The following is a 25,440-nucleotide window of genomic DNA, read 5'->3' as shown; positions in this document are numbered from 1 at the left end:
GAAATGCATTGCCCTCCCACTACATGCACCTGAATAGTGATCATTGGTTTTAATACTGTAAGAAAAAAGGAACTAAAAAAAGAAAAAAACAGGCATGCAGAGGTACAAAGCAGACGCTAAGCAGATGAGGCATGAAATATTGCTGCCCAGAGAAGAGATTTCAGATTAGCCTTCATTTTTACATGACTGGCAAAAGCCACTAGAAATGACACAGAGGTTTCAAAAACTGAAGACCTGGTACTGAGACATTTTAACGATAAAATTTATTTCTACCTCCCCCCTTGGACGCTCATGTTAGCTTTTGGATCTAGTTTAACTCTTAGAGCACACACATTTTCATTCTCAGTGCTCTCTGTACTAAAGTACAAGGTGAGGCAGGAAAGCATATATAGGTCAACTTCTGTTAGGCCAGTAATATCTATCCACAGGGAAGATGTGCATGAAAAGCACTGAGAAATGACATGGAGAGAGAAAATCCCCGAGATATGAAGGTGTCTCTTATTTCTTTATTTTTATTTCTGCATGGACATACTTTACAGCAGAGTAAAGTATCAGCCTTGAGGTATTCACCACTGTTTACCTGAATTCTTCTTGCTTATGCTCATTTCTAAATCCATGTGAAAGGCTCTGAAAATATCACACTAGTTAGTTCTCAACCTGCTGTTGCCAAATAACAGGACATAAAACTGGAACAAGAACCTCTTCCTCCCACCCTCTCTCTCTCCAAAAATAAATACATGAAAAATTAATGCATGGTAGCTTAAAATGTCAGGAAACTAACTTTCTTTAGTACATGTATCATCTCCTTCTCACAAAGTTTGCTGTTTCTAGACAGCCATCAGTGAAACAGTTTTGAAAACAGAAATCAAAAATGGTCTACGTCAACCAGCACCCTCTTCTAAATCGATTGCAGAAACAGCCTCACCCTGACACTATCTCCTTGCACAGCCACACTGTGATCTAGTACCTGTAAATGTAGGCATTTACCTCCTTCCACTGAATTGGTTTGTCTTGACTGGCATTATAAAAAGCTCCCTGGGTTAACCACGGATAACAGCATCTCCTCCTAAGGTGTCTCTGTACTTTCAGATGGGATCTGATGCTTCAAATGTCTAAAGGACAAAGTTTGAAAACTCTGAGCAGAATTAGTGAAGCCCTGTGCAGGAAATCAAGAGGGTGCTACTGGCCATGCTTTCTTACGAACTGAATCACTTCTGGTGACCACTTCTGGCACATGGATTCTTTCCTGTACTGTTACAGCTTGAACAGAAAGAGTGACAGAGTTCTTTCTCCTCTTCCCCTCACAAATGGCCTCTGCTGGTACAGGTCTGCTCCTTGGACAGAAATACAGTGAGAAGGGATTCTGCAAAATCACAAACTACTCGAATCACTGAGCCCTCGTTACATGAAAGGAGATAGTTTAAAGAGAAGCAAAAGCTAATTCTTTATCACAGTAGATGTCCTCTGAGAGGGCATTTCTGGTTCTTCTTCCCAGATTATCCACATGAAATGTCTCCTACTTTGTGGATCCCAATGTAGCTTGTGCATGGACAGAGCTGCTGCTTCCAAAGCAATTCAGATGTGCAGACATCAGGAAACATGCAGCCTGGAAAGAGATGGTACAAAATTCTGACACGCCTTCCAAGTTAGCTGACACCTGATCAATTTTTATTGTTAGGATTGCAGTTTTGGAATGAAGTACCTAAATTCTGCTGAATTCCCACCTGAGATACGTATTTCCCTTCCAGGAGACGGCCTTTTGGCTCCTGGATCAATTAGGCATTGTCATGATGACCAGAGCAATGGGAAGGATCCTGCAGTTCTGGGTAGTGTTTTGAAACTCTGCAGCCTGAAAGACCTTCATACAGACCATAAACTGCTTAGCATGAACTAGGATGGTCGGGACACTGACTCAAAGCTGAGATAAAGGCTTTTTTTCAGAAACATTACGGTGCTCTAAAATGTTGCTCCTTGGCACTCTCAACATTGTGAAGTACAGAATCTCAACAACAAAAAAATTTCACCTGGTGAGTCCAAAAGCTTTTAAGACCTCAGACCTGTATTTTTCTAATGAATGACATTCCTTTATGTTTTGGTTGGACATACAGTTCTTCAGTGAAATCAAATGCCTAAGGATCTAATATGGATTTCTCCATCAGAAATCTCTTAATTCATCCACCTTCATGAGAAGTCAAGGATATTGATAATATGGAAAACAGCTTTCAGTCAAAAAGAACATCTCACCGCCTTGCGAGTTTATAACAACTGTCTCTAACAGCCCACTCACACAAGTTATATGCTAATGAAGTTGTTGGTGACTCTTTCAGTTTAAGCAACAAGAGTTTGGAGTGAAACTTCCAAGTGGATTGTCACTGATTCCCAGGAAAAGCAGCAATGTTAGACTATGGGACATCTCAAGAATTCAGCAACTACTTCTTCCTATTGGGAATAAGCATAACACTACAGAAATACCTCCAGTCCCACTAGATCAAAGACTAAGAAAGCAATTCAGACACCGAACCACAGGTCTCAGGTATCTGTACAGGGATGGAAGCTATAGCACAGGACCTAAAGACCTATAAGTTTCTGAAATGCCAGCTGCAGAGCTGGTCAGATATATTAGGGCATCTCAGACAGCACCAGGCATTTACATGGAGCAACCATCAATCATTTCCTAAATGACAAACATCACTGACACATGAAAGATCAGTTTTGTCTGTAATTTCTCCTTTGCATATGAAAAAATGAATGTAATAATATAACTTTAAAATTTTTGGTTTCACCAGAAAAGAAGAAAAAAAATAACTTCAGCTAGCAAGGGGTAAAGTTGAGACGAGTTATAAATACTGCACTGTCTGAGGATGACAGCAGGGCAGAATAAGAACACTGGTGAGAAGTTGCCTCCGTGCCAGCACTGGTTTTATCACCTTGCTGTTCTGTGACAGAATACAGTCTCAGAAAACCTGGTCTTAAATGTTATTCTGCTTATGCTTTTCAACATAGGACACTCCCAGATTTGTGACCTGACTTTAACAGGATTTTATTATTTTTTTTATGTTATCAGTGTAAGTTTTATATACTGTTTAGAAAATGGGAGGAGTCTCAATTTAAAAAGAGCACTATAATGAGCATCTGGGATCCAGGAATTATTTTCTCCATCATCTGCATATTCTTCAAAAAACAAAACCAAAGTATTTGAGACTTTTTTGTTGTAACGGCTGATATTGCCTCCTCTTAACACAAAACTGTCATTAAAATAAAACATGACGGGATATTGTTACTTGACTTTAAAAAAATCTATACAGAAAGACTTGGAGTCCACCTCTCTGTTAAATATAGAAGCGTATAACAGGGATATATGAAGATCTACAGCCAGCTGAAGTTAATAGGAAGACTTCCTTAATCAAAGGGTTCAAGAGAGCATCATACAAACTAAATGGATTAACATTTCCAAAGACATTTGGACTGCCTTTTAGAAATAGTTTTAATAATTGAAATGTACATTATTTCTGCCTTATCTCTAAGCCCTAAATATATACTGTGTAATGGCGTTAGCTAGAGTTAACCTGACTATATTAGGCAGAACATTTATAACCACTTACTGTATTATTCTTCCCCCCCAGGCTTCATTTTTAATCTTCTCTTTCTCCTTATTTTGTTGTGCTTTTCAAATTTTCTGCTTGATGTTTCCACAGCATGCACATGAGGAGTTGCATTTTTCAATATCCGAAATTTGAAGTCTAAATACTGAGTGGGGGGAAAAAAATGCAGGAAATCCTATATTGATAGGATGGTGCCCACATTTCTCTAGCTTTTAGTTCTCCTTTGCTAAAGCTGTTGACCAGATTTGCAGAGTGGAACAGTGTAATATAGAAGCAGGGATGACTGAACAAGCCCTTCACTCATCTGAAATGCCCGAATCCTGCTGGCATCTTCCACCCTGCAAATACTGTGACTAAGTTATTTCTAGAAATTTCTAGATATTATTTCTAAAATATAAATATTAATATCAAATTAGTGTTTATATCAAATATCCATAAAGTCTAGATAGCAAAATTCAACAGTGAAACAAGACCGACCTTCCCAATGACAAGAAAAAATAATTTTACCTTCATGGAGAGGACTGTGGGGATAACAGCTGCTGTTGTCTTAAGAATGGCAGCAGTTATTTCTAAAATGACTTCTTCCCTCTGACTTCTGTGGGAAGAAGCATGGGGGCTGCACACATAGTCAGGCTTCATGGCCATGCAATCTGGTGTGGATTCATCCCCATCCACCACAGGAATAGCTAGCATTGTTCGCATAGTTTTCAGAGCAATTGCTGCCATCCATTAGCATTTGAGTTACAATCAGGATATTGGTATCATCAGGATCTCAACTACAGTCATTAGCATTACATGTATTACATACCTTTGTAATAGTACATACAGTACATACATCAGCATTACCTTTCAGGTACCTTCAGATCAAGAAGGAAACTTTCCCTCTTAGTGGGTGCTTGGAGATAAAGTCAGAGGTAAGGGAGGTTGCTTTCCCATAAAAGGTCAGAGAGCAGCAATGGCTTGATGCAACACTGTGCAACAGTGCCTTGAGGTACCCAGGGTTTCTCTTTCCTGAGCACCCGGCTGACAGATCTTGTTGAAAAGAAGCACTCTCAATGCCAGGTTTCTGGTCTAGAAAGAGCTTCTCCCCTGGTCAGATTAGCAGAAAATATAGTGCTTTTTTTTTTTCATTTTGTTTTCCCCCTTATGTTCTTTTCCACCCTAGAGCGCAGTCCCACAAAGATTGTCTGGACATTTTTCACCTTATCAGTTTCTTTTTGGATACTATGGGTATTCTTGGTATAGTGCTGTTTTGTACCTGCAGTGCACAAGTGCTTAGTCTCTCAATAAGTGAAATGTTTTAGTCTAAATTAAGTCTCTGTGATCAATACATTCAAGATATGGGTGAAATTTAATAGCTTATGATACACAAGAGGTCAAATCAGATGATTTGATATAGTCGCTTCTGGCTTAAGATCTATGAAATAAATACACAGTGTAATATAAAAGTGTATAGTATCATTGATTTATGGCAAAATTATTATGATATATGGCCTTACGTTTGAAGCCAATCAGTACAGTCTATTAATGTACACATTATTTAATTTTTACTGTTGCTTTTCAAAAGAATTATTCTTTGCATTTATACTCTGAGATTATTGCTGAGTGATGAACACAGAATCGGGATCACAGTTCAGTTAAGATTGCTGTATGGTAACAGAATGTGCACACTTGACAAGAATAATGTGTTTGTTTATAACATTGATGGTGTAAGATTTATGATGTTCTTGACTATCTATTTCCTTGTTTTTCTGCTATAGATTTTGTAAATGATGTGATAGGTATTTTCAGGGTCATCACTTAATGGCTGCAACTGTTAGTTTAAATAAAGGGCCTGATTCTCTGCAGAATCCTGCACCGAGCTTCAGGCTCAGCTCTGGATGTTGTTGGACCAGGGGAAAACAAGTGGTACGTATTCATCTGCTTAACCATCTTTGCACTGTGGGGATACAACATTTCCATGCTGATGCTGAATGCTTCTGTGGCTAAAGTATGCACTGAACTGAGAAAAAAATGTAATGAAATCAAATTAAAAAAAAAAAAATCACTGGAGAAAGTTATTTTCTTTGACCTTTTTTCTATGCATTTCTTTTTATCCCTTTCTGCAAGCTTGCTAATAAAAGAATAGCAATTTGACTACTAAGCTTCATTATTAATATTCTCAGTTACAGGTAAAACAGCAAAAGGAGACTGAGACAATTCTATTGAACTGCCAGGTACTTCACTGAAAGCTGGCCAACAGAGGTGGGAAGATGCTTAAATGCACATAAACAACAGATATATTGCAAAACAGTTTGTAAGCACTATTCTGTATATGGTTTCTGAAACCAACTTTTTAAAGGAAAAGCAATGAGCTCATCTGGGTCCCAGAGGAAACATGGTATTCCTCCCTCTCCTTCCCGTCTCCATCCCCTTCCCTTCCATCTTGCCAAGAGAGATGTATTACACCTCAAAACACTATACTTGTGACAAAATACCTTTTGCTTATTCATTGTGTTTACTATGCATGAAAAGAGGCAATAAATGATCCACTACAACTACTCACACCATGCACTTTTGCCTTTGTAAGAATAGTTCCCTATATATTGTGACATACACATGTACCTCAAGTCTAGCACGAGTTTTTATGCATTCCTTAATCCTAAATACAACTAATCTACTGAATCAGTACCTTAATAAATGCTGTTGTTTTAATATCAATAACAAATCCATCGAAGTATTTTGGATTACTTGCAACAGAATTGTGTCTGATTTCAAAACACGTTTCTTTCACCTACTAAAAACGTATTCACCTCTTCTAAGCAAAGCTTTCAAAGCCCAGAACACCCTGAACTCTGAGCCTCCATTTACAGGAAATGCAAGTGTCTTATGGGCTAGTTATTTTTTAAATTTCAAACAGAAATAAATGTTGTAGTTTGTGGTAATTCAGTCCTTACAAATCCATTTCATGCTTCACATGCCAGCTGATACTTGTAAAAAGGATTCAGGTCAATAACACATTTTAAAAGAAAGCTTTTTATCTTGAGAACTTTAACTGTTATTTGCAAGTCAAAATATTTACATCCAACTATTATTTTATTATTATTAAAAGAAACTTGATTCTCCTTAAAGGACATGTCAACCAACATACCTTTAGTTCTCCAATAGAAGACAGAAGTCCTGCCCCATAAGCACGTAGCTGTCCTTCTTGTTTGCAAAGGCCAAATTCAATCGTAAAAAAATAGCACTGTAAAATATATAGAAATACAGATATATGCAGTGTAGATGCAAAAAAAGCATTTCAGCCAAAACAATTGGCACTATAGTCACCTCATTGCCCCACTTCTTCAGAATTTCATGACTTAATATTGATTCTGGTAGAGTATGTTATTACCACCAAGTATTTTAAACATCTTGTTCTGCAGTAAGGGAGCTTTGCCCAAAAATGTGGTATTTTGTTTTCTTCTGAGCAACAAGGCACTTGACAGGGAGAGCCAGTTAGGAACAGACAAGCAAGACCATTTAGGTATCAAAGACACAAACAGAAATCTACAGAGATTTGTGAAATAAATAAGGTGCTTTAGAAGAAAATCCTACAAGGCACATGGTCTCCCTGCCTACAAACCTCTGAAGATTTTTGAGATCTAGTTCAGAACACTCAAGTTTGGCACATATTTAAGTGCCGTCTTGAGTTAGAATAAACATACAAAAGTGCTTAAGAGCTTTCTGAGCCAATGTCTTAGTCCTCACTAGATTTTACTCTGTCATAAAATGAAGAACCAATATGCCATTTGGCATCTTGAATGACAAAGAAAATTACTAGTGAGTTCACTTGGCTCATTCATTACAATTATTTTCTAGGTCTATATTCAACCAACATAACTAGAAGGCAGGTAACATAGCAGAGCTGATGAGAAATTGTGAAGGAGGTTGGCTAAATCAGCGTAACGGTAATGCATCTAGCTTCGCTGTGTTCACCTAACAATGTGAAATGTTAGAGAGACAGTAAAGAGTACAGATAGTCCAATATCTGCTAAATACAAAGGACAATCACATCTGCTCCTTTGGTAATGAGTTTTAGTTGCTTTTATTATGACACGTCAAGATGGCTTTTTGATGTTAGATCAAGCAGATGAGATTAAGTTAGTAACTATTTCTACATATGAAGGTTTGGGGAAGTTAAAAATCAGTTTCTACAAAAATACTGCATACATACACACACATTTATTTGTGTGTGTGTGTGCATTTATTTGACAATTTCAGTATTTGTGCACAGAAATACAACTCTGCTGAAACTAAGAGCCTTACACGTTTTGTATGAAATTTCAATTTAGACTAGAGTTTCATTTAACTATGTAGCAGGTACTGTGGGTGAAGCTTACTTGTGTTTTGTTTTTTTTTTTAGGATAAACTTCAACACGGTATTTGGTATTAAATCTTATACTTTTCTGAATATCTTCAAAATAGACCCTAAACAGATGATTTTATTTATTTATTTGCCATTTCCCACTTTTCTTACAAACCCCACTTTTTTAGACTGAATCTCCATCGCTAACGTAAAAGAGCAGTAATTAACAGCTCTTTTAAGTTCAGCAACAAATGGTTAGAAATTGAGAAATGATTCATTTCTCTGCCTCTCATAAAAGTTCCTGTAGTGCCACTGATTCACCCAGCACTACATAGAAATGCATGATTAAAAAAGAATAAAAAAATATGAGCCCTGTGTCTGATCTAAACCTGCTAGACTGGGAAGAAGGAAAGGCTGCAGAGACTTAAGATGTCTTTAGTCAGGTTCCACCACAGCAGTCAAATCACAGATATCTACAAGAGGTGAAAGCACAACATTGTCAAACAAGAAATCAAAGTTCCACCTCTGACTTTGCTATTGACTTGGTAAGCCAAGCTGGCACATAATTGTTCATTAGCAATTAGCTGATGTCATCACTTAGAGGAAGGCCAAGGCAACTGCTTTCCAAAAGAGACATCTCGGGAACAAACAACCAGATGCACAGAATGACACAGGCATCACTGTAGGACTTGAGTGAGGCTGAGACACCTGCCACCAAGGAGAGAGCAAATTTAGCTTCTTTGCCTAAATATTTCACTAGAAAAACCTTTAGAGGGTTACAGTTCTGGTTCTGTACATGACAACAATGTCAGCAATGAAATGCTCAGCTTTATGCTTAAACCCCACTAGCATCTTTGAATTATCCCTTCAACAATCTTAAAAGAAACAACGTGGTAATGATTTTTACACTATGAACAAGAACATCCTGATAGACATGCAGCTGTACTGGGCTCCTCATAAAACACTGTGATCACAGTCATTTTCATTCTCAAAACAGACAGTAGCTAGGAAGAGGGAGTCTGCTGTTTTTCTCTTATAGATCCACCATGGTGGCCCTAACTTTGTCCCCGTAAGTGGTCCTGAAGAGGACCAAATGAATGTCCTGCTGAGAACGCCCTCTCAGCAATCTTCAAGGCCAGTGAAGGGAGGGTGGAGAAATGTTCTCCACTTTTCTGAAGATGGGCACTAATGGGGAAGGAAGAGACAGAAAGCGAGGGGATATAAAACTAGCACAGGAGAGAGCAATCTCCGCTGCCCAGGGGTAGGGTGTGCACATGACAAAGGGAGACATCAATTTCATTTTTCCCTTAATGGCTAAACAGAGCATAATGAGATATGCGTGCATACAAAATGACCTGATGGTAAAACACGACTGCCCACTACTAACCTGTGGTATTAAGCTACAGTATTAAGAAGAACCCTTCAAATGAAAATATGTTGGTTTTTTTTTTTGATAAATTTGCCATATGAAAAAACTATAATTTCTACATTTTAAGAGAGCTCTACTTAGCTAAGAAAATGAGAATAGCACACCCAATGCTGCCATCTTCAGCTCATTACTCAGAAATACATGACTCCCCCCACCCTCCCACTCACACGGACACCCAGAGAAGGCTCGGTGCCTTGTGAGACTCAGCAGGCTTTGGAAAGCCGTGCTTTCAGGTCTACAAACACTGGAGCGTGTTGATAAGAAGGTTAAATATTAACTATGTAAAGACCTTTTTTCTTCTTCTTCTTTTAATAGACTGGACGCATACCCACTATATACAAATACCCACTCTAGCCCTCGCTTTGTATGGAGCAGCGACAGTAACTGTAGTTACTGCTATACACATATATTATAGAGAAGATAACTTGCTACTGCAGTTGGAGTGACTGAATGAAGTAACGGCTGCTTAGATGAACAGAACTGTAAAAGCCTTCCCTGAAGGCAAATAGCTGATAATTATATCATCATTATGTGTAGACTGGTGAACGTAAGCACAAATGGGGATGTTCAGGCCTTCATGTTCTGATTTATATCTTTGACCTCTCTCTGGCATACTCAAAACACTGAAATTAAGCTTTCTCCCCAACCTGCAGCCCCAAACACATGGCTCCTGTACAAGCTACATCAGCATCCTGTCTTCTCCCATGACTTCCACTTCTACCTCATTTTTGGAGTGAAGTACAGCTTGCTTCATCCTACAGGTGGGCTCCTGGAGTTCTGTTGGGTTCACTACCAGATGCTCTCCCTTCTCCTCAACTGGCCTCCTGATCCCTTCATTCACTCCCTTGTCTACACATCTCTTCTCCACCCCTACCCCCAAACTACAATACCCCCAAAAGTTCCATGCCTACAGTTCACTGCCCAGAGTTTTCCTTCTCCTCCTACACCAACACCACCTTAAGCCCTCTGCTCCAGTTTACCACCCCATAATAGACAACATAAAGAAACAAACATATTTGGTGGCCACAAAGAAGCTCCAGAATTACGCTAAATACAACAGATTATGTGGCATTTCCACACTAATCTCTTTCAAGTACTCTTCTCTCTTCCTCCTATTCATCTCCCTTCTCATTCTTATAAAAAGATTATTATGTTATAGGAGAACAGATGAACTTTTGGTGCTTCCACTCACAAGTCTTTCCATACACATTTACAGCAGCAATGAGAATGGCATTGCTTAACACTCCATGGAAGCTCTCGGCTAGCACAGGAACCAGTCTTCTTAAGCAGTGATATGAATTCATGCTGAGATCAACAAGAACAATAGCATTCACATCCATGGACAGCAAATCAAAATGTAAAAACACAAGTCAAGGAAGAAGGAGGTTTAATATTTAAAGCACGAAGACAGCAGCATCCTGCCAAAATAACTATTGCAAACTGCAACAAGAACAGCAGGATGACACAAAGCAGCAGAAGAGATGTCTTCCTATCTTGTATAAATTCTGTAATTCTTGAAAAGCCCTCCACTAAAATGCCTTTCTGTCACCCAAATGACCAAAGATGAAAAATCACAGCACCAAATGAAGGATTAAAAATATCTTTTTAAGCTAAGAGACAACAATGTCATGATGAAGACTGTACCAGGAGGTTGATGCAGTGTGGGATATTATTTTAATTTATTTCTCTAATTTAACTGAAGTATATGACTGATAATTTACAGTCATGCTCATGAAACGCTGTCTACATGTGGGTTCAAAAATGCATAAATAGATCCATAGAAGAAAAACCTTTAAGTGCTATTACATACTAATACAGCAGGTCTCTTCCTTCAAAATCCATGAGCCAATGGTTGCTGCCGACTACAAGAAGGTACAAGGAAAATATCACCACTGTAATCTTTAGACATACACCGTTCTCCAGACATCTACAATTGACAGAAAAGTGATAGAACAGATCATGCCCCAGCAAACTCCAAGCTTGCTCTCCATGGAAAGCACAATGTCTATTCTTCACATTCATGCACAGTCCTACATTATAATCCAGACTACCACAACAAGAAAAGGTTCAGTTACAGATATGACAGCTAACATACATATATATATATATATATATAATATATATATATATATTCAAGTTTATATAGAAATTTGCAAAGGTAGAAAAGAGGTCTGGTAATTGCAACTCTCCACATCTGACTGGTTTTGAAGATTTTTTTCAAATCACTCTTCAACATCATTTTGCATTTGTGAATCTCCCTCCTGGGACCTGTGCAAAGAACTTGTGCAGGCTGTTGGGTGCTAATGTCACAGACTCAGTACTTCAAAATCTGCCTTGTCTATAAAAAGACCCTTCAAGCCATTCCTTTTCACATAGGTTTCTTACGGCATAGCTGAGAGGCTGATATTTATGTTCACTTTGTAATTTTCAGTATGATGAATAATGAGATTTTATCTGTTCTCTAAAAAGATGTTCTCAGGATGAGCACTGGGAACACCAGCCGTGGTCAAGAGCTGATTCACTTGCACTCCTTGTCACAAGGGGCAAGAAGGAGGGACTGAGTAATTGCATGACTGCAAGCACATCATATGGACAAGAATATTCACCACTTCAAGTACCGCTAATGGGATGGGGATACAGCCCCAAGCTGACATGCAGCACCAGAAATAATCACTTATATGTAAGTACAGATTTAATTAGTTGCCGTGAAGATAATACAAATACTAGTATATGTAAACACTTACAAGACCAGTGCCAAATAAATATCCTTAAGGAAAAATCTTTACATTCTTTCTACTAGATTTATGATTTCAAAGGATATTTGAATGGGCTACTCTTAATTCCAACACGTGTAACATATTCAATAATTTGCAAAGATTCGTTCCTTTTTCTTTAGAAGAGAAGACCTTTAGCTTTAGCTTTAAAATTACTCACCTGGAGATTAAATCTCTCACATAGCTGTAATTATCTTGTAAGAGGATAGTTATATACAACTGAAAGACTTTCAAAAATCCCTGTTAGAAATTAATCCTAAGAATTAATGAAATACAGGTGTTTTCTTCCCCCTGTAAAAGTTGCTCAGATTGAATGCAAATGTTGATTCAAAGCCATCTGTGACTTGTTTCTGCTTGCTTTCTTCTTTCAGAGCTAGCATAAACAAATTTGTGAATTCTTGCTTATTTTTCCAGTCTCCAAGGTATCAATAGCCACCAATAATAGTAATAATAAAAAAGCTAGCATTCCACATTTGACCAAATTATTCAACATTTTCAGCCTGTTGAGTAGTGTCAGGAATGCTCCACTACAAGAAACAGACGGATACAACACAGGTAACCCAGGCAACTAGCCAGTACAGCCCAACGTCAGCATCCAAACATCAAGCAATACAAGCTATTTGACAGCTATTCATGTGGGAACAGTATTGCATAAAAATGCAGGGAGATTTCTGAACAACAAATAAATCTCATGATGAGCTTGTGAATAGATCAAAAGAAGAAAAGAAGAAAAATTCAATGGATAAGTCTTTCATTATAGATGATTCGCCTACCTCCAGGAAAGGGAGTGACCCTATTCACAACCAACAGCATTTCTAAATAAGAAAACAAAGTTTAATTTTTCAGAGTTACCTTCCTGAAGAATTTTGTTTAGTCTGCCACTTTGAAATGTACTTAGGCTCACTGAAATGAGGTCTCCTTCAGGGATTTCAAAGTGTGTATATTTAACAATATTCTCCTTTTTCCCCTCATCTGACTGCTTTGTATTCAGACCTTTCACTAAGGGTGAATGTTTGGAACAATCTTTTTATAAACAGAAGTTTGAGTAGATGTGGTGATGCTCATTAGAGCACTCTGGATTAGAAGCACCCCAGCCTTCACGTTTCTGTTGACAGCCATAGCACACAGCATCACTACATGCAAATTCCTCTAATGCAGTGGCTTGACACCATCAGAGAAAGCATGCACTAAAGTTAGCATTGTGGGTCTTAACCCCTTGCAAACACTTTGAAATATATTTCTTTTTTCAGGAGTTTCTGGAAAAAATCTCATAACAGTGACCAAAATAAAATCATAATCCTGAGCTTGTAAAGCAGAATTTGCAGAGCAACACTCCGGTGGCATCAGTAAGGAGGTAATTTTATACCACCCAATACAAGAGAGCTCACCGAAGGTAAGAAAATGGGTATGGTGGATGCCCACCTGCAGATCCAGTCCATCTTCTGGAGTAAGACCTGGAGGACTTACTAACATCTCTGTCTCTTGAGAGACTGTGTCCCACTGTCCATTCTCAGATATAGGAGGCCTTCCTGCTACTCTGAAGAGTGGGATGAAAGAATGGAGAGTGAAGCACTTCTGGGATCTTTCCACCGCTGCTGCTCCAAAAGAAGCCACTTCCCACAGAACTGGAGCCATTGGATATCTGACTCCATGTGTGAATTACTCCTAAATAATCTGAACTGAGGCTTACTCTGTGCTGAGATATTTGTCCACCTCTCTCATTTTATCTCAGTCAAAAACCTTGGAGACTCAGAGCTGCAGAACCAAACACCTCAATGCTTCAGCAAAAAGAGTTTCTACATTCACGGTCTGACGTTTCCCATCAAGGCAGCCAAAAGCACACTCACTTCAACTTGCTTAACGCTGTCAGAAGAATAATTCCTAATTTCTCAAATGTAATTAACTAATAGTGCTGAAGCTTAGTATGTAGCTAAGGAGATGAAACCATTGAAACTATGAACTGCTGCTTAGATCATTTGTTAAACATAAGGCATTGAAGCCCAAATGCTTTACCCTTCCTATTTCTCCTTCCTTTTCATTTGACTCTTATCATGAAGAACTTCTAAAACCTGGAGTTTCAAAGCTTTATTAATTTCATATGGAGTTATTAAGAACAAATGATGTGCAATAATGAACCATTCCCTTTCCAATTTATTTTACAATATGTAATGTGAAGTCATGTTCAGTGCTCCCTACAGTAGCTGACATGAATATTTTCCCCTTTCTTTTTCAAGCTGTTGCTTCAAATTTCAGCTGTCGAAACCTTTCACGCAGTTAGCTCAAGAGGCACAATCAGGTCTTTTTACATGTTTGCTGGTCTCCAAGAAATACAGTTCTCTGAATTTCCAAAAAATTTTTAAAAAGGCTGGGTCAACATATGCCACTGCTGCCCACTCATAGTCTTCAGCCTGCGCTGCTTCATGAGACCCATCTGATCCACCAGGATCTTCACGGATTCACAGGCTGCAAGCAGAGACTGTCTTTAGGGCTCTGACATCCCTGTTTTCCAGATCTTGTGCTGCTATTCTTCCAAATGAGGACTTTACATTAACAAAACCAGAGCAAGAACACTGCTAATTTTATACCTTGTTACAGGCAAGGACTGGCACCCTGGAAGTGCCCCCTCAGCATTCCGGATCACACTACAGCCTGGATCTTTGCTAGAAAGATGCCAAGGACTGAGTGACAGGTTGGCATGACCCAAACAAGAGCAGAATTTGGAACAAATGCACATATGAGAGGTCATTGAGACGTCCTTCACCTGCCAACACCCACATTTTATGGGAAGTCATCAACCTAAGGACTGGTGCCCCAGTTCTGAAGTGCATTGCCTCCAGAGATGAGGCAAGAACAATCTCAGATACACTTCTTCATCTGACATTCAGAGCAAACATCTCCACAAAAGCCTAGCCCAGGCCTCAAGACCAGTCTCCTGCATTTACATGTGGACCTCAGCACTGGTCCAGAATTGTTTCCCCCTCTCTAAAAGAACATCTTCCACCCCCAGCAAGCATTCTCACAAGGAGACTCAGAACAGAAGATGCAAAGCTGTAATGCTCCCTGAAACATCAAGAAAGCCTCTTTGGACTGGGGAGGCATAATCTGTCCTTTTTTGCATACTAGAGTGCTGTAAGCAAACTATATATGGAGAAGACTGGCACCAGAGCCTCTTCCACTCTTTCTAAGAGAAGCTTTTGATAGACTGGCAAGATAAATCCATGGATTCATGAGAAGCAAAGCTGGAGTAACAAATCATAGTCTGGGCAGTCCTCATTTTATAAACAGAGAGCTTATTGAATCACTGCCCTATGTCAGTCCCCTGTCAGAATGAGTTACTGCAGGCTGCAAGGCCTCTTTAACAGCAATCCTTGGCCAGCCCAGAGACAGGCCCTCGGCGTTCCCCTGGGGAAGGCACCAGGCACATGTGTTTCTCAGGATGCCATTCCCTGGAGCAGGCTGAGTCCCACCTTATTGCCAGACCAATTACCGTGTGTGGCAATTGCACTGCAGGGAGTGATGCAGACTCACCGAGCCTGCTGAGTGCCTCCCATGACATTTTAGTTGAGGAGGGATATGAGATTCTTAAGTACATGATCAACAGCAGAAGTCCTAATGTGTCTGCTAACGAGGAGAAATAGTATCTCCAGAAAGCAGAGCGGTCTCCCAGGGCTGGAAAGATCTCAGAACCTGGGCAAGCTCTAGAATTGGGGGTGCAGAAACACACTAAAGAGATGTTGACAACTGGCCAATGCATTTTTCAAATGTTTATTTCAAGGAAAAAATGCACTATTTCTTGGCAGTCATATACACCTAAACATTTATTTGTAAGGAGAAGGGAAAAAAGAAAAAAAAGAGGACTTCATTCCAAAAATAACAGTACACACGCTAATTTTCTAAACTTAAAAATAAATAAATGCTTGTGTCTATTTACTGAAAACTGATTTAATAACCAGATAGCTAAAATCTGTTTTCAAACATCACAGTTTCCAACAGCAACACTGCATTTAAACCCAATGTTCTTTTAAACACATAAATGCAAGGGGACTCCCAAAAGCTTTTCTGGCTCTTAATGTATTTGCTTAACCTGCCTTGCACAAAAAAATAAAAATAAAAAAAATAGTAGGCATCAGCACAAGTGCAAGTTCTATTCATGTCAAGCTGACAGATGGATCAAAGAAGAAAAGTAGCTCAGGGAATTTTAAATATCTATTAATTTTGCCACTAAAAATATGTCTAAACTGGAGACGGCTTTCACAGCCTCAAACAAAATCTTTTTCAAGTACAGTTGAGTATCTCCTTGTCTCTCACTGATTTTAGGCTGTGAGGGCATGTAAAAAGAATTTGTCATAACTACAGATTAGTCAAGTGAGTCACCGCTGGGTTACCTGCCAGAAATCTGTAAATACACAGCAAATTATATGAATATGCATTCAGCAAGGTGGAAAAAAGGTATACTAAGCAAGTTATTTGTGAGCACAAATTGCAGCTCTTCCCTGCATAGACAAAAGCCCAGGCAGTTTACAGCAGCTCTGCTCTAGAAGTGACTTACCAAACATAAAGGTCACTGAAACAATCAGTTATAACCAGGCTCTCACTCATGTGTAAGGTTTCTGCTCTCATATAGGTACTGAATTCATTGCAGACGTGTGACATAAGCTAATAGGTTTCTCGAGAGTTGAAAAATTAATCCTACAAAGGTGTTTACATGCTAGAAATGTAGAATGTGGTGTAAGCTATAATGTTAACTATTTATACAGTCAAATTATACATTCGTAACAATTGTGGCCTACGGGTTAAAGAGAGGGAAGAAAAACCTTTAGAAAAAGATTAATATGTTTTTTTGGGGGAAAAAAAAAATAACAACCTGGGAGCACCCACTCTTTCCAGCGTTTCTTTTAAAAGAAATCCAAGCTGTTTTATCTAGTGCTATTAGTAGGTACCTTTATCTAGCTAGTGGGTACCATATTTTATCAATGCCACGATGACGATCTGCAGAAAGTTCTCTACAAAATACAGAAAATATAAAGCTTACAGGTACGAACTGAAGTAAAATTATTTTGTCAAAACTAATGCTTTGTCTGAGGAAAAAAAAAAAAAAAGTCTGACACCAAGCTTGAATATGAGAAACAGCCCGATTGGGACAGGGGTGTTGGAACTGCCTAAAGCAGTACCGTCGTGGTGCTGTTCTGGTCACTTTGTCTATGATATCATCAGGCACAGCTGGATTCAAACCAAAACAACCAAAATTATCAGATACAAGGCCCGTCTCCACAGACTTCTCTTTGGCTTCAACAATGCCCTGAGGTTTAGGGTATTTGCTTTTACTTTCCCAATTCATCCACAAAAAAACCCTATATACAATAACGCCCGAAGCCCTACCAACGCTAATGAACACCCAAGTGAGTTTGAGACATGCCCTACCACTTGCACTTGCCTTTGACAGAGACTTCCATGACAGTAAAACCACATGCTCTTTGGAGTTGGCTTTTTTTCCTGCAGAAGCCCATATTCTGATACGTTAATCTTTTGCTTGACAAAAACTGTTAATTTTACAGTGGCAAATCCTACCTCCATTTGCACGTGCACAACCATATTGACTTTCAGGGAGACTTGCATGGAAACGTAGGTCTGTGGGTCAAACCCTGACTTAATTCTTTGAAAGCAATGGCAAACCTATCCTTGGCTTTCTGAGGTGTCAGGACTGGCCCTGTAATTAAGATATACTTACCAAAACATTGCAGATCACCCAAAAATATATGAATTAAAAATGTATGAGATCATATTGATGCAGCACTCTGATGCCATTTGATAGAAAGATTACAACAGGCACAAGAACCACTTCAAAAGCTGTAGCACCAACTAATTGAGCCCTAGGCATAGTTAGCTCTTTATGGATACCAGACATATTTTGTCTTACTTCCCTACTTTTTTCTCTGAGCACACAAAGAAACTACTCAGGAAAATGCTTGTTGAGAGAACTAGACTGAATACATGTGATATGCTTAGTCCTCGAGCCTGTATTTAAAACAATTCAGATTAGCACAGTTGTGAATATTAAATTAGGATCTTTTCAGCTCTCACAAACATGAATTCTTAGACAGTTTCCATAAAATGATGTTATTTGGGTTATAGATAGTAGCTACAAGTATCAGTGTCCTTCCGGAAGCAAAATCATTTACTGAAGTACTCCAGACAAGCTAAAAGACGAGCGTATGGTTTGAGGACTTTGCTCATTAGACGTAATTAGTTTGATTTCTGCCTGACAGCAGAATCTCCTGGCTTCCTTCTCCAGATGGTCCCACCAATCCTCAAGCAGAGGGCTGTGTGTGCAGGGCTGCAGCTACGGCTGCACTCCGCAGTGCAGCAGGGTGCTGAGACGCTTGAGCAAGGGGAAGCTGGAGCTGACCCACCCCAACAGCATTCAGATCCTAGCCGGATAACCAGGCAGCTGAATTCATGGGGTGGGGCTGATCCTAATAGGACTCAGCAGGGCCAGCACCACATGCAGTCACCCACACTTTTTTCCACAGCACTCCTCAACTGCTCTGGCTCCACAGAAAGCATGGGTAACACTAAGCCAAGCACTCACAGCACAGACAATCCCTCGGTCCTAAGTGACACCTAAACACGTCTGAAATTAGTTACCATGTGCTGGACTCCTTCACTTCCCCACAATCCTCCTTCCTCTAATGCTTTTTTCCCCCCATTTCTTTTAAATATTCATTCTGTAAGTTATGTGCTTTGCTAGTAGTTATTACCCAAAACACTTGTACAATTGCTGCTCATTGGAAGCAACAATTTGTCCTGGTTTCATATTGTGTATAAAACACTCTTTATGCCCTTTTGTTAATATATGTCCTACTCTAGGTCAAAAGAGAGAAAAAAAACACCATTAATATTCATAGATCGCTTCCATCTATTCCACAATCCATCTCTCCTGGATGCAGCACTGAAGTGGCAGATCTTCGCTATTTGAGTGCATTCCTAAACTCTACAAATTCTTCCCAAGCTGTTTTTTTGAGGATCACTTTTATCACTGTAGCAGCAGAGTACACACAGAGTACACATTCAGTGTGAGCTACTGAAGTACCAGCAGAGATTACTATTGCAGAATCTGCAATTTCTTAATGAAAATGAAGTTGCTTCTGAAAATAAACAAATGTAATTAGCAAGCCAGTGCTGTGTGAAATGCGCACCATTCTCTTGTTAACCTATGTGTCAAAATGTATTACTTGTGTGCATGTAAATTTGCATTTGCAGTTCAGTAACCTCGCAGATCATGGTCTAACCACTCTTGGAAATATAATCCTACAAGAAATAAAAACAAATGCAGTGTCTGGCTATAGTTTGTTATTTTATTAAAAAAAAGAGGCTTTCTCTTCAGCATGTCTAACTGCTTAGTGCTTGATCTTCATAAACCGCATCCTGTCTACAAGGAGTCATATTATTTCCACAACAATTTCTAATTCTTTCCCTGCTCCCAGTTAAGTCAAATTAGTCCTCTCTTGCATCTAGCTTCCTCATTGCAGGATTGGACCCAAGTACACAAACACACAAACATGTTATTAAACAACATTATGTCAAGTTACTTGCAGGTACAAAATTTTGCTTGGTAGGGCAACTTGAGATCCTGTCAAAAGGCAGGTCAATCACCCAAGCAACTGCTAGAATGTAGCACGGGTTCACCCTGTGTACCCTCATAACAACAGATGAACTACCCTTGTTCTTAATTTTAAGTAACACCAAAGCATGAAATGTTCCATTTCCAGATGTAGCCCATCCTGTGACCTAGCCTAGAGACTACATAAAACAGGAGGTTTGTTTATAAAATATTTTGCAAACTGATACTTTATGCCACTCTCTACAAATCAAAAGCAAAAAATAAAAATAAATTCCAACAGCAGCGGTCCAGCTCCCCACCTTCGTTGCCGTGGCTGACAACATGATTTCTCCATCATCTAAATTATTTCTCCCATCCCCTCACAGAATTTGCAGTAGCAGAAACGCCCCTTTGTACCTTCTGCTGATCAGAAACTGTAGGAACTCACGTGCTTGAATAGTGATGCTGGTTGATAAAGATGGATCCACCGATTCCTACTCCCCTCCTGCACCTGGATGCAGCCCATTTCTCTCATCCCCAAGCAGCAAACCACGTCAGCTACTAGGTCCGCTCTTCCTGCCATACAAAAAGTCTTTAAAATATATGGGCTCTCATTTCTATAGCAAGAACATTCAAACCTGGCTTAATTCTGTAGTGCTGCTCTTAACCAAAACAGGCATTAGGGCTGGAACTGTTCATTTACCCCATTGCCCAGCATGATGATTTAGATATCCTCTCTCTTCCTTTTCTTTTCCAGTTCTAGCCAGAAGAGTGGAAGAGGTTCAGGGAAGAAATAGCATGCACGTAGTTACAGAGCATCTTCCACATGACAAATAACTAAAACTATTGCTTTTAAATGCACATAAGGAGACAACTAAGGAAAAGTATGATGCAATTATGTGAAGTCATGATGGCACTGAGAAAGCGTATAGGGATGATTTGATGATTCCCTTTTCAAATACCAAACTATGTGGCATCAAAAGAGCTCGTAAGAATCAGGCTAGATACAGCTGAGGGAGATAGTTCACCAGACAGCAAAGAGTTGAGTCACAGAGCTCTCTGCAGAAGGCATTGTGGGGACTAAGAGTCTACATGTCTTCAAACACGGACAGCTGTCACTGAACAGATAGCCATTCAGGAAAATTAAATACACAGAAACCACATTTGGCTTAAGAGTCCCTGAGTGTCAGAAAGCTGGAAAACATTCAAAAAGAATCAGGCATGCTCATCCCCTTCTTACCTTTTCTAAGCAGCTGCTCAGGACTGCCCTTGGGAACAAGGCACTGGCCACGTGGGCTGACCAGTACAGCAGTCCTTACAGACCCAAACTTGGCAATAGGCTGTCCAAACCCAGAACAAAGACTTCAACAGACTGTCTCAGTTCCTGCAGAAAACGCACAGGGGTTGCTCCTGTTTCATCAACTCTTCAAATTCTCCCTGTAGCAACTTCTCTGGAGTGCCAGCTTATTTTTATGTAGTACAGAGCCATTTGTTTCTGAGATACAAAGCTAGTTAGATATTGCTGCTGAGTTTTTGTTCTTGTGCCATGAATCTCTGATGTGATGACAATGAAAATGCACCGCAAGAGAACATTGCAGTATTCTAAAATATTAAATATTGATCCCTGGAATCTACAATTTTCCCCTTTTAATCTGGTTCTGTGATAAATGTTCTATACTATCTTTTCTGATCACCTATTTGATTATACATGCAGACTTGACATCAGTGCTCCAATTAGTTTATCAACTAGCCCTTAAAACAAGCCCTTAAAATCTGGAGTCAAACTATTATCTGTTATTAATTCCTTCAAAACATTATGGAAAGCAAAACCAGAGATTAGGGCGTGCTTTTAGAGCTGCAGTCTGTGGGCTCAGCACCACCTCACCAATCAAAGAGAGTAATCCATCAGCCTTCTCTCCTGATTCACACAGACTTGTACGACTTTGCAATGATCAAGGCCACCAGGTCTCATCAGCATTGTCTTCTGTTTTAGTATCAGCTTCAGATTTTACATTTGAACAATTTCCAAACATATCCACACGTAGGTGTTTTTGCCTGGTCAAAGTCAGAAAGAGACATAGCCCACACCATGGTCTCATACTTCTCAACTGATGAACAGTATGGATGACAGCATTTTCAGTCGCATGCTGTGTGGCAGGACAATGTCTAGCTGTAGTTTTCCTTCACATATATTTCAGCTTTACAATCCCAGGTTTTACACTGGGGATTGGTTCATCTTCTCTAAGTGACATGTATCCCCAATCAGAGTTGTTTCATGTCTCCCATTAGTCTGTCAAAATTTACTCAAGCAGTTTTTAAATCATATTCATCACACCCAGCTCTTCATGCTGCAGGTCTTTAATTAACTACAGGTGCAGCTGGAAGCAACTCCTTTGCAAGAAACTCCATTATGCCTCCGTTGGACTTAGGGTACGCACTCTGCTCACTCCTGGCATTTGTCACACAATTATGGCATACATTTGGGATACAGAAAAAAGACCGAGCTGAGATTTGAATGTTAAACTTCAATATGCTCAGTGAATGCCATAGCTCTTGGGCTATAATAGCAGGTTTCAGTTGGCCAATACACAATTATTTTTATATGGCAGAACAGCTTCAGCAGGGGATCTGATCACAGACTAGCACAGTGGTTAGTTTGCTGCCTATCATTTTGCAAGTATAAATGAGAAACATTTAAGAAACCTTGATTTTCCAGATTCACAGTGGGAATGTTCAAAATCTCAAGTATTTTCATAGTTTTCTTCTCTGCTCCATTTGTTCATTCATGGAGGAAGGCAGTTACCCAGTTCACAAGCTGTACTTACAGCCTAATGCTATCGATAGCCCCTCTGGGAAACCTAATGTGTTTTGAAGATGAGAGATCACAACAGTTTGTGCCGTCTAGTATGACCACAAATGCTGCATCTACCCAAAGTTGGCAAATGCAACTCAGCCTTTATCTGCAATGCTCCCGTTTCTTCCATTCTGGTCATCTGCCCCTCAGGTGAAGGGTCCAGGAAAGAAGTCTTACGAGGAGCAGCTGAGGGAACAGGGGCTGTTCAGCCTAGAGAAAAGAAGGCTTAGGGGAGATCTTATCTATAGCAAGGTGGGGATTGGACTTCTGTTCCAAGCACCAAGTGATAAGACGAGGGGAAATGCCCTCAATTTGTGCCAGTGGAGGTTTAGGTTGGATATTAGGAGAAATTTTTTTACTGAAAGGGTTGTGTGGCATTGGAACAGGCTGCCCAGGGAAGTGGTGGAGTCACCATCCCTGGAGATCTTCAAGGTATGTGTAAATGTACAACTTCGTAGCACGGTTTAGTGGTAGACTTTAGTACTAGGTTAAAGGTTGGACTAGATGATCTTAGAAGTCTTTTCCAACCTGAATGATTCGAAACATAATGTGTAATTGTCCTGAATTGTGTGCCAGTTGTTCAGTGTAGAAGAACTTGAATGAAGCCAACAAAACCAGACAGCAGAGATCCTCAGGGAAGACAGGCAAGTAAGCTCACATGAATTGCTTAGCCCAGCATATATATCTAAAATACTTTGTATGTGACTCACACAGAGATAAACTAAGGTCATCAGTAGAAATACACCATTGGCCTCAGCATTTATCCAAGGCAAGGTAAAACATTCAGATTCATAACAACCTTGAAATGTATTCACAAGACCTCACCACACACAATTCCTTCAAATTAGGAAGCAATTCACTATTGTGATTTCTGCATAAAGACTAGCAAAACCAAGAGAAATTGCTTGATTTCTACTGCCCTATGCTACTAAAATACCGGGAGGAAAATATCGTTAAGAAAAATGAAAAGGCAACAATTTTTCAGTTTTGGAGAGCTGAGGGTTTAAATGTACCTTACAGTACGTAACTATTGTGGGGAAAAAAGTTACTAAGGCTAATTAGCCCATAATGGACAAATTCTTGGATGGAAAGATTTCACAATAAACCACATACAAACCACAGATACTGCCCTAACCTCCTCTTCTCTGAATCACCACCAATTTGCCCCAATTTCTGAATCCCCACTCAATTTTACACACATGTCTACTACTTAACTGCCCTGCAAAGGGCAACCTGAGCTATGCTGAAAGAGCTCAGCAGGAGTTGGGAGTCATTCCTGCCATCAGCAAGAGAGAGAATCCTGCTTATCGGCTTGCAGCTTTACAAAGACAGCTGCTCTCAGGCTCACAAGTCCACAAATTACAAGATAATATTGAAATATAAACTGAGGTGTACTTTTTGTACAATTTTTCTGACAAAACCTTACATTATGTGCTGTTAAATGTGTTGTAAATGATATATTACATAAATTAGTTGAAACACCTCATGCCAAGTCCTCCCTCCAGCACAGAGTTTGATAGGTAAGCAGAAAAGACAGTCTTTGTTTATTAGTACTATATGAAAATAGAAAGACCAAGCATGCTTGAAAAATCAACTCAAAACCATTTTTTACAAAGTCACACACAGTAGCTCAAGACATTAGTTATGATGATCATAATTAGTACCCAGGCAAACATGGCCAATATTATATTTCCTGAATTACTAAGTGCTTTGTACCACAGGACAAGCAAAAAAAAAAAAAAAAGGATTGTGGAAATATTTTGCCTTGTTGCAGTAATCTGTCACTCATTCACTTGTATTTTTTTTTCTTACTGCCCGAAAATATTGTAAAGGGAACAGTAACTCTAAAAACACTGCTAAGATGGTCTTTTGGCTCTTTCAGTATGCCATTTCTCAGGGTAAGAGTGTTTAACTTTGAAAAGGAGCAGCAGCTATAACTTCCCCCTTGCCCCAGCCTGACTACCAGACCCAAACCGGAGGCAGAGGTAGACTCACATCCCTCCGTTTTCAGCCCTCTTCCACTGCAGCCGTCCTTCCCCTGCAGCTGGCCAGCACCTCTGCAAGGTCTCCCATCTAATCTGTGCCCTCAGCAGGGTTGCACAGGGGTGACTAATTGGCATTTGGCAAACCATTCTGGTCTGCCTGGGGACCAGACCCCTGCTTGCTCCCCATGCACCGTGTCAGCTCCGCAGGGACAAAATTACCGGCACGTTTCCTTCGCAGCTCAGGCCTGATGGCACACAAAGAGCAGATCTATCAAGGCAGATACAGGGTGGCTTTTGAGAGCAGACTGGAGCGGAAGATTAGCAAATCACCTGTAATAATTCTTCCCTTTCTGGTCTGAATTCCTAAGAGGCGTTTTCCTCGCTTCCTAAAGCCATTGTCCTCCCGGTAAGGGCTCAGCTGTTAATGTCACTATCTTTTGAAACAGGTCATGATAATGGCAAGCTTGCCTTGAGCATATTGCTTCGAGCTCATTAATATGCATGTTCTCCCTCCATTCATTTGTTTCTCTATTTACTTTGAAGTTGCCTAGCTGGAACCTGCACTGTTTTTCTGTGTTAAGACTCTTGGCTGGCATTTTTCAGCTTGCTGGTTTTTGTTGGCTTTTTTTTTTATATATAAATCTAGGATGGAAATGGGACGGAATATTGCAAAAGTCAGTTAATAGCACATCAGGTGACATTTGGTGCACAACTAAATGCATTTCTTGGCCTCTTCACCCTCTCTGCTGAGCGATATTCTTTCTACTTGCTCTCAAACTGACTCTGTTTACATTGCAAATTTTAGGACAAGTAATGTCTCTGTATTTGTCAAGCACCTGCCCCAGGGGAGTATAGCCCTTCATTGTGCT

The 25,440-nt window shown here is 39.7% G+C and overlaps 1 protein-coding gene across 4 annotated transcripts in view; it reads right to left on the bottom strand.

Annotated features, from left to right (window-relative positions):
* TPH2 (tryptophan hydroxylase 2) overlaps positions 1-25,440 on the bottom strand; it is an 84,302-nt gene that overhangs the window by 34,526 nt on the left and 24,336 nt on the right. For all 4 annotated transcript variants that reach the window (XR_011807731.1, XR_005261115.2, XM_038168432.2 and 1 more), the window contains exon 9: positions 6,733-6,828. Coding sequence is in view for 2 of the 4 variants with exons in the window: in XM_038168432.2 (XP_038024360.1) it covers positions 6,733-6,828 (96 nt within the window). In the remaining 2 variants the exon portion in view is untranslated. The remainder of the gene's footprint in view (positions 1-6,732; positions 6,829-25,440) is intronic.

Source organism: Anas platyrhynchos, chromosome 1, assembly GCF_047663525.1.
Source record: "Anas platyrhynchos isolate ZD024472 breed Pekin duck chromosome 1, IASCAAS_PekinDuck_T2T, whole genome shotgun sequence".
Classification (NCBI taxonomy): Eukaryota; Metazoa; Chordata; class Aves; order Anseriformes; family Anatidae; genus Anas; species Anas platyrhynchos.
Note: the sequence above shows the minus strand (reverse complement) of the source record. Positions and strands in the feature narration are given on the sequence as shown.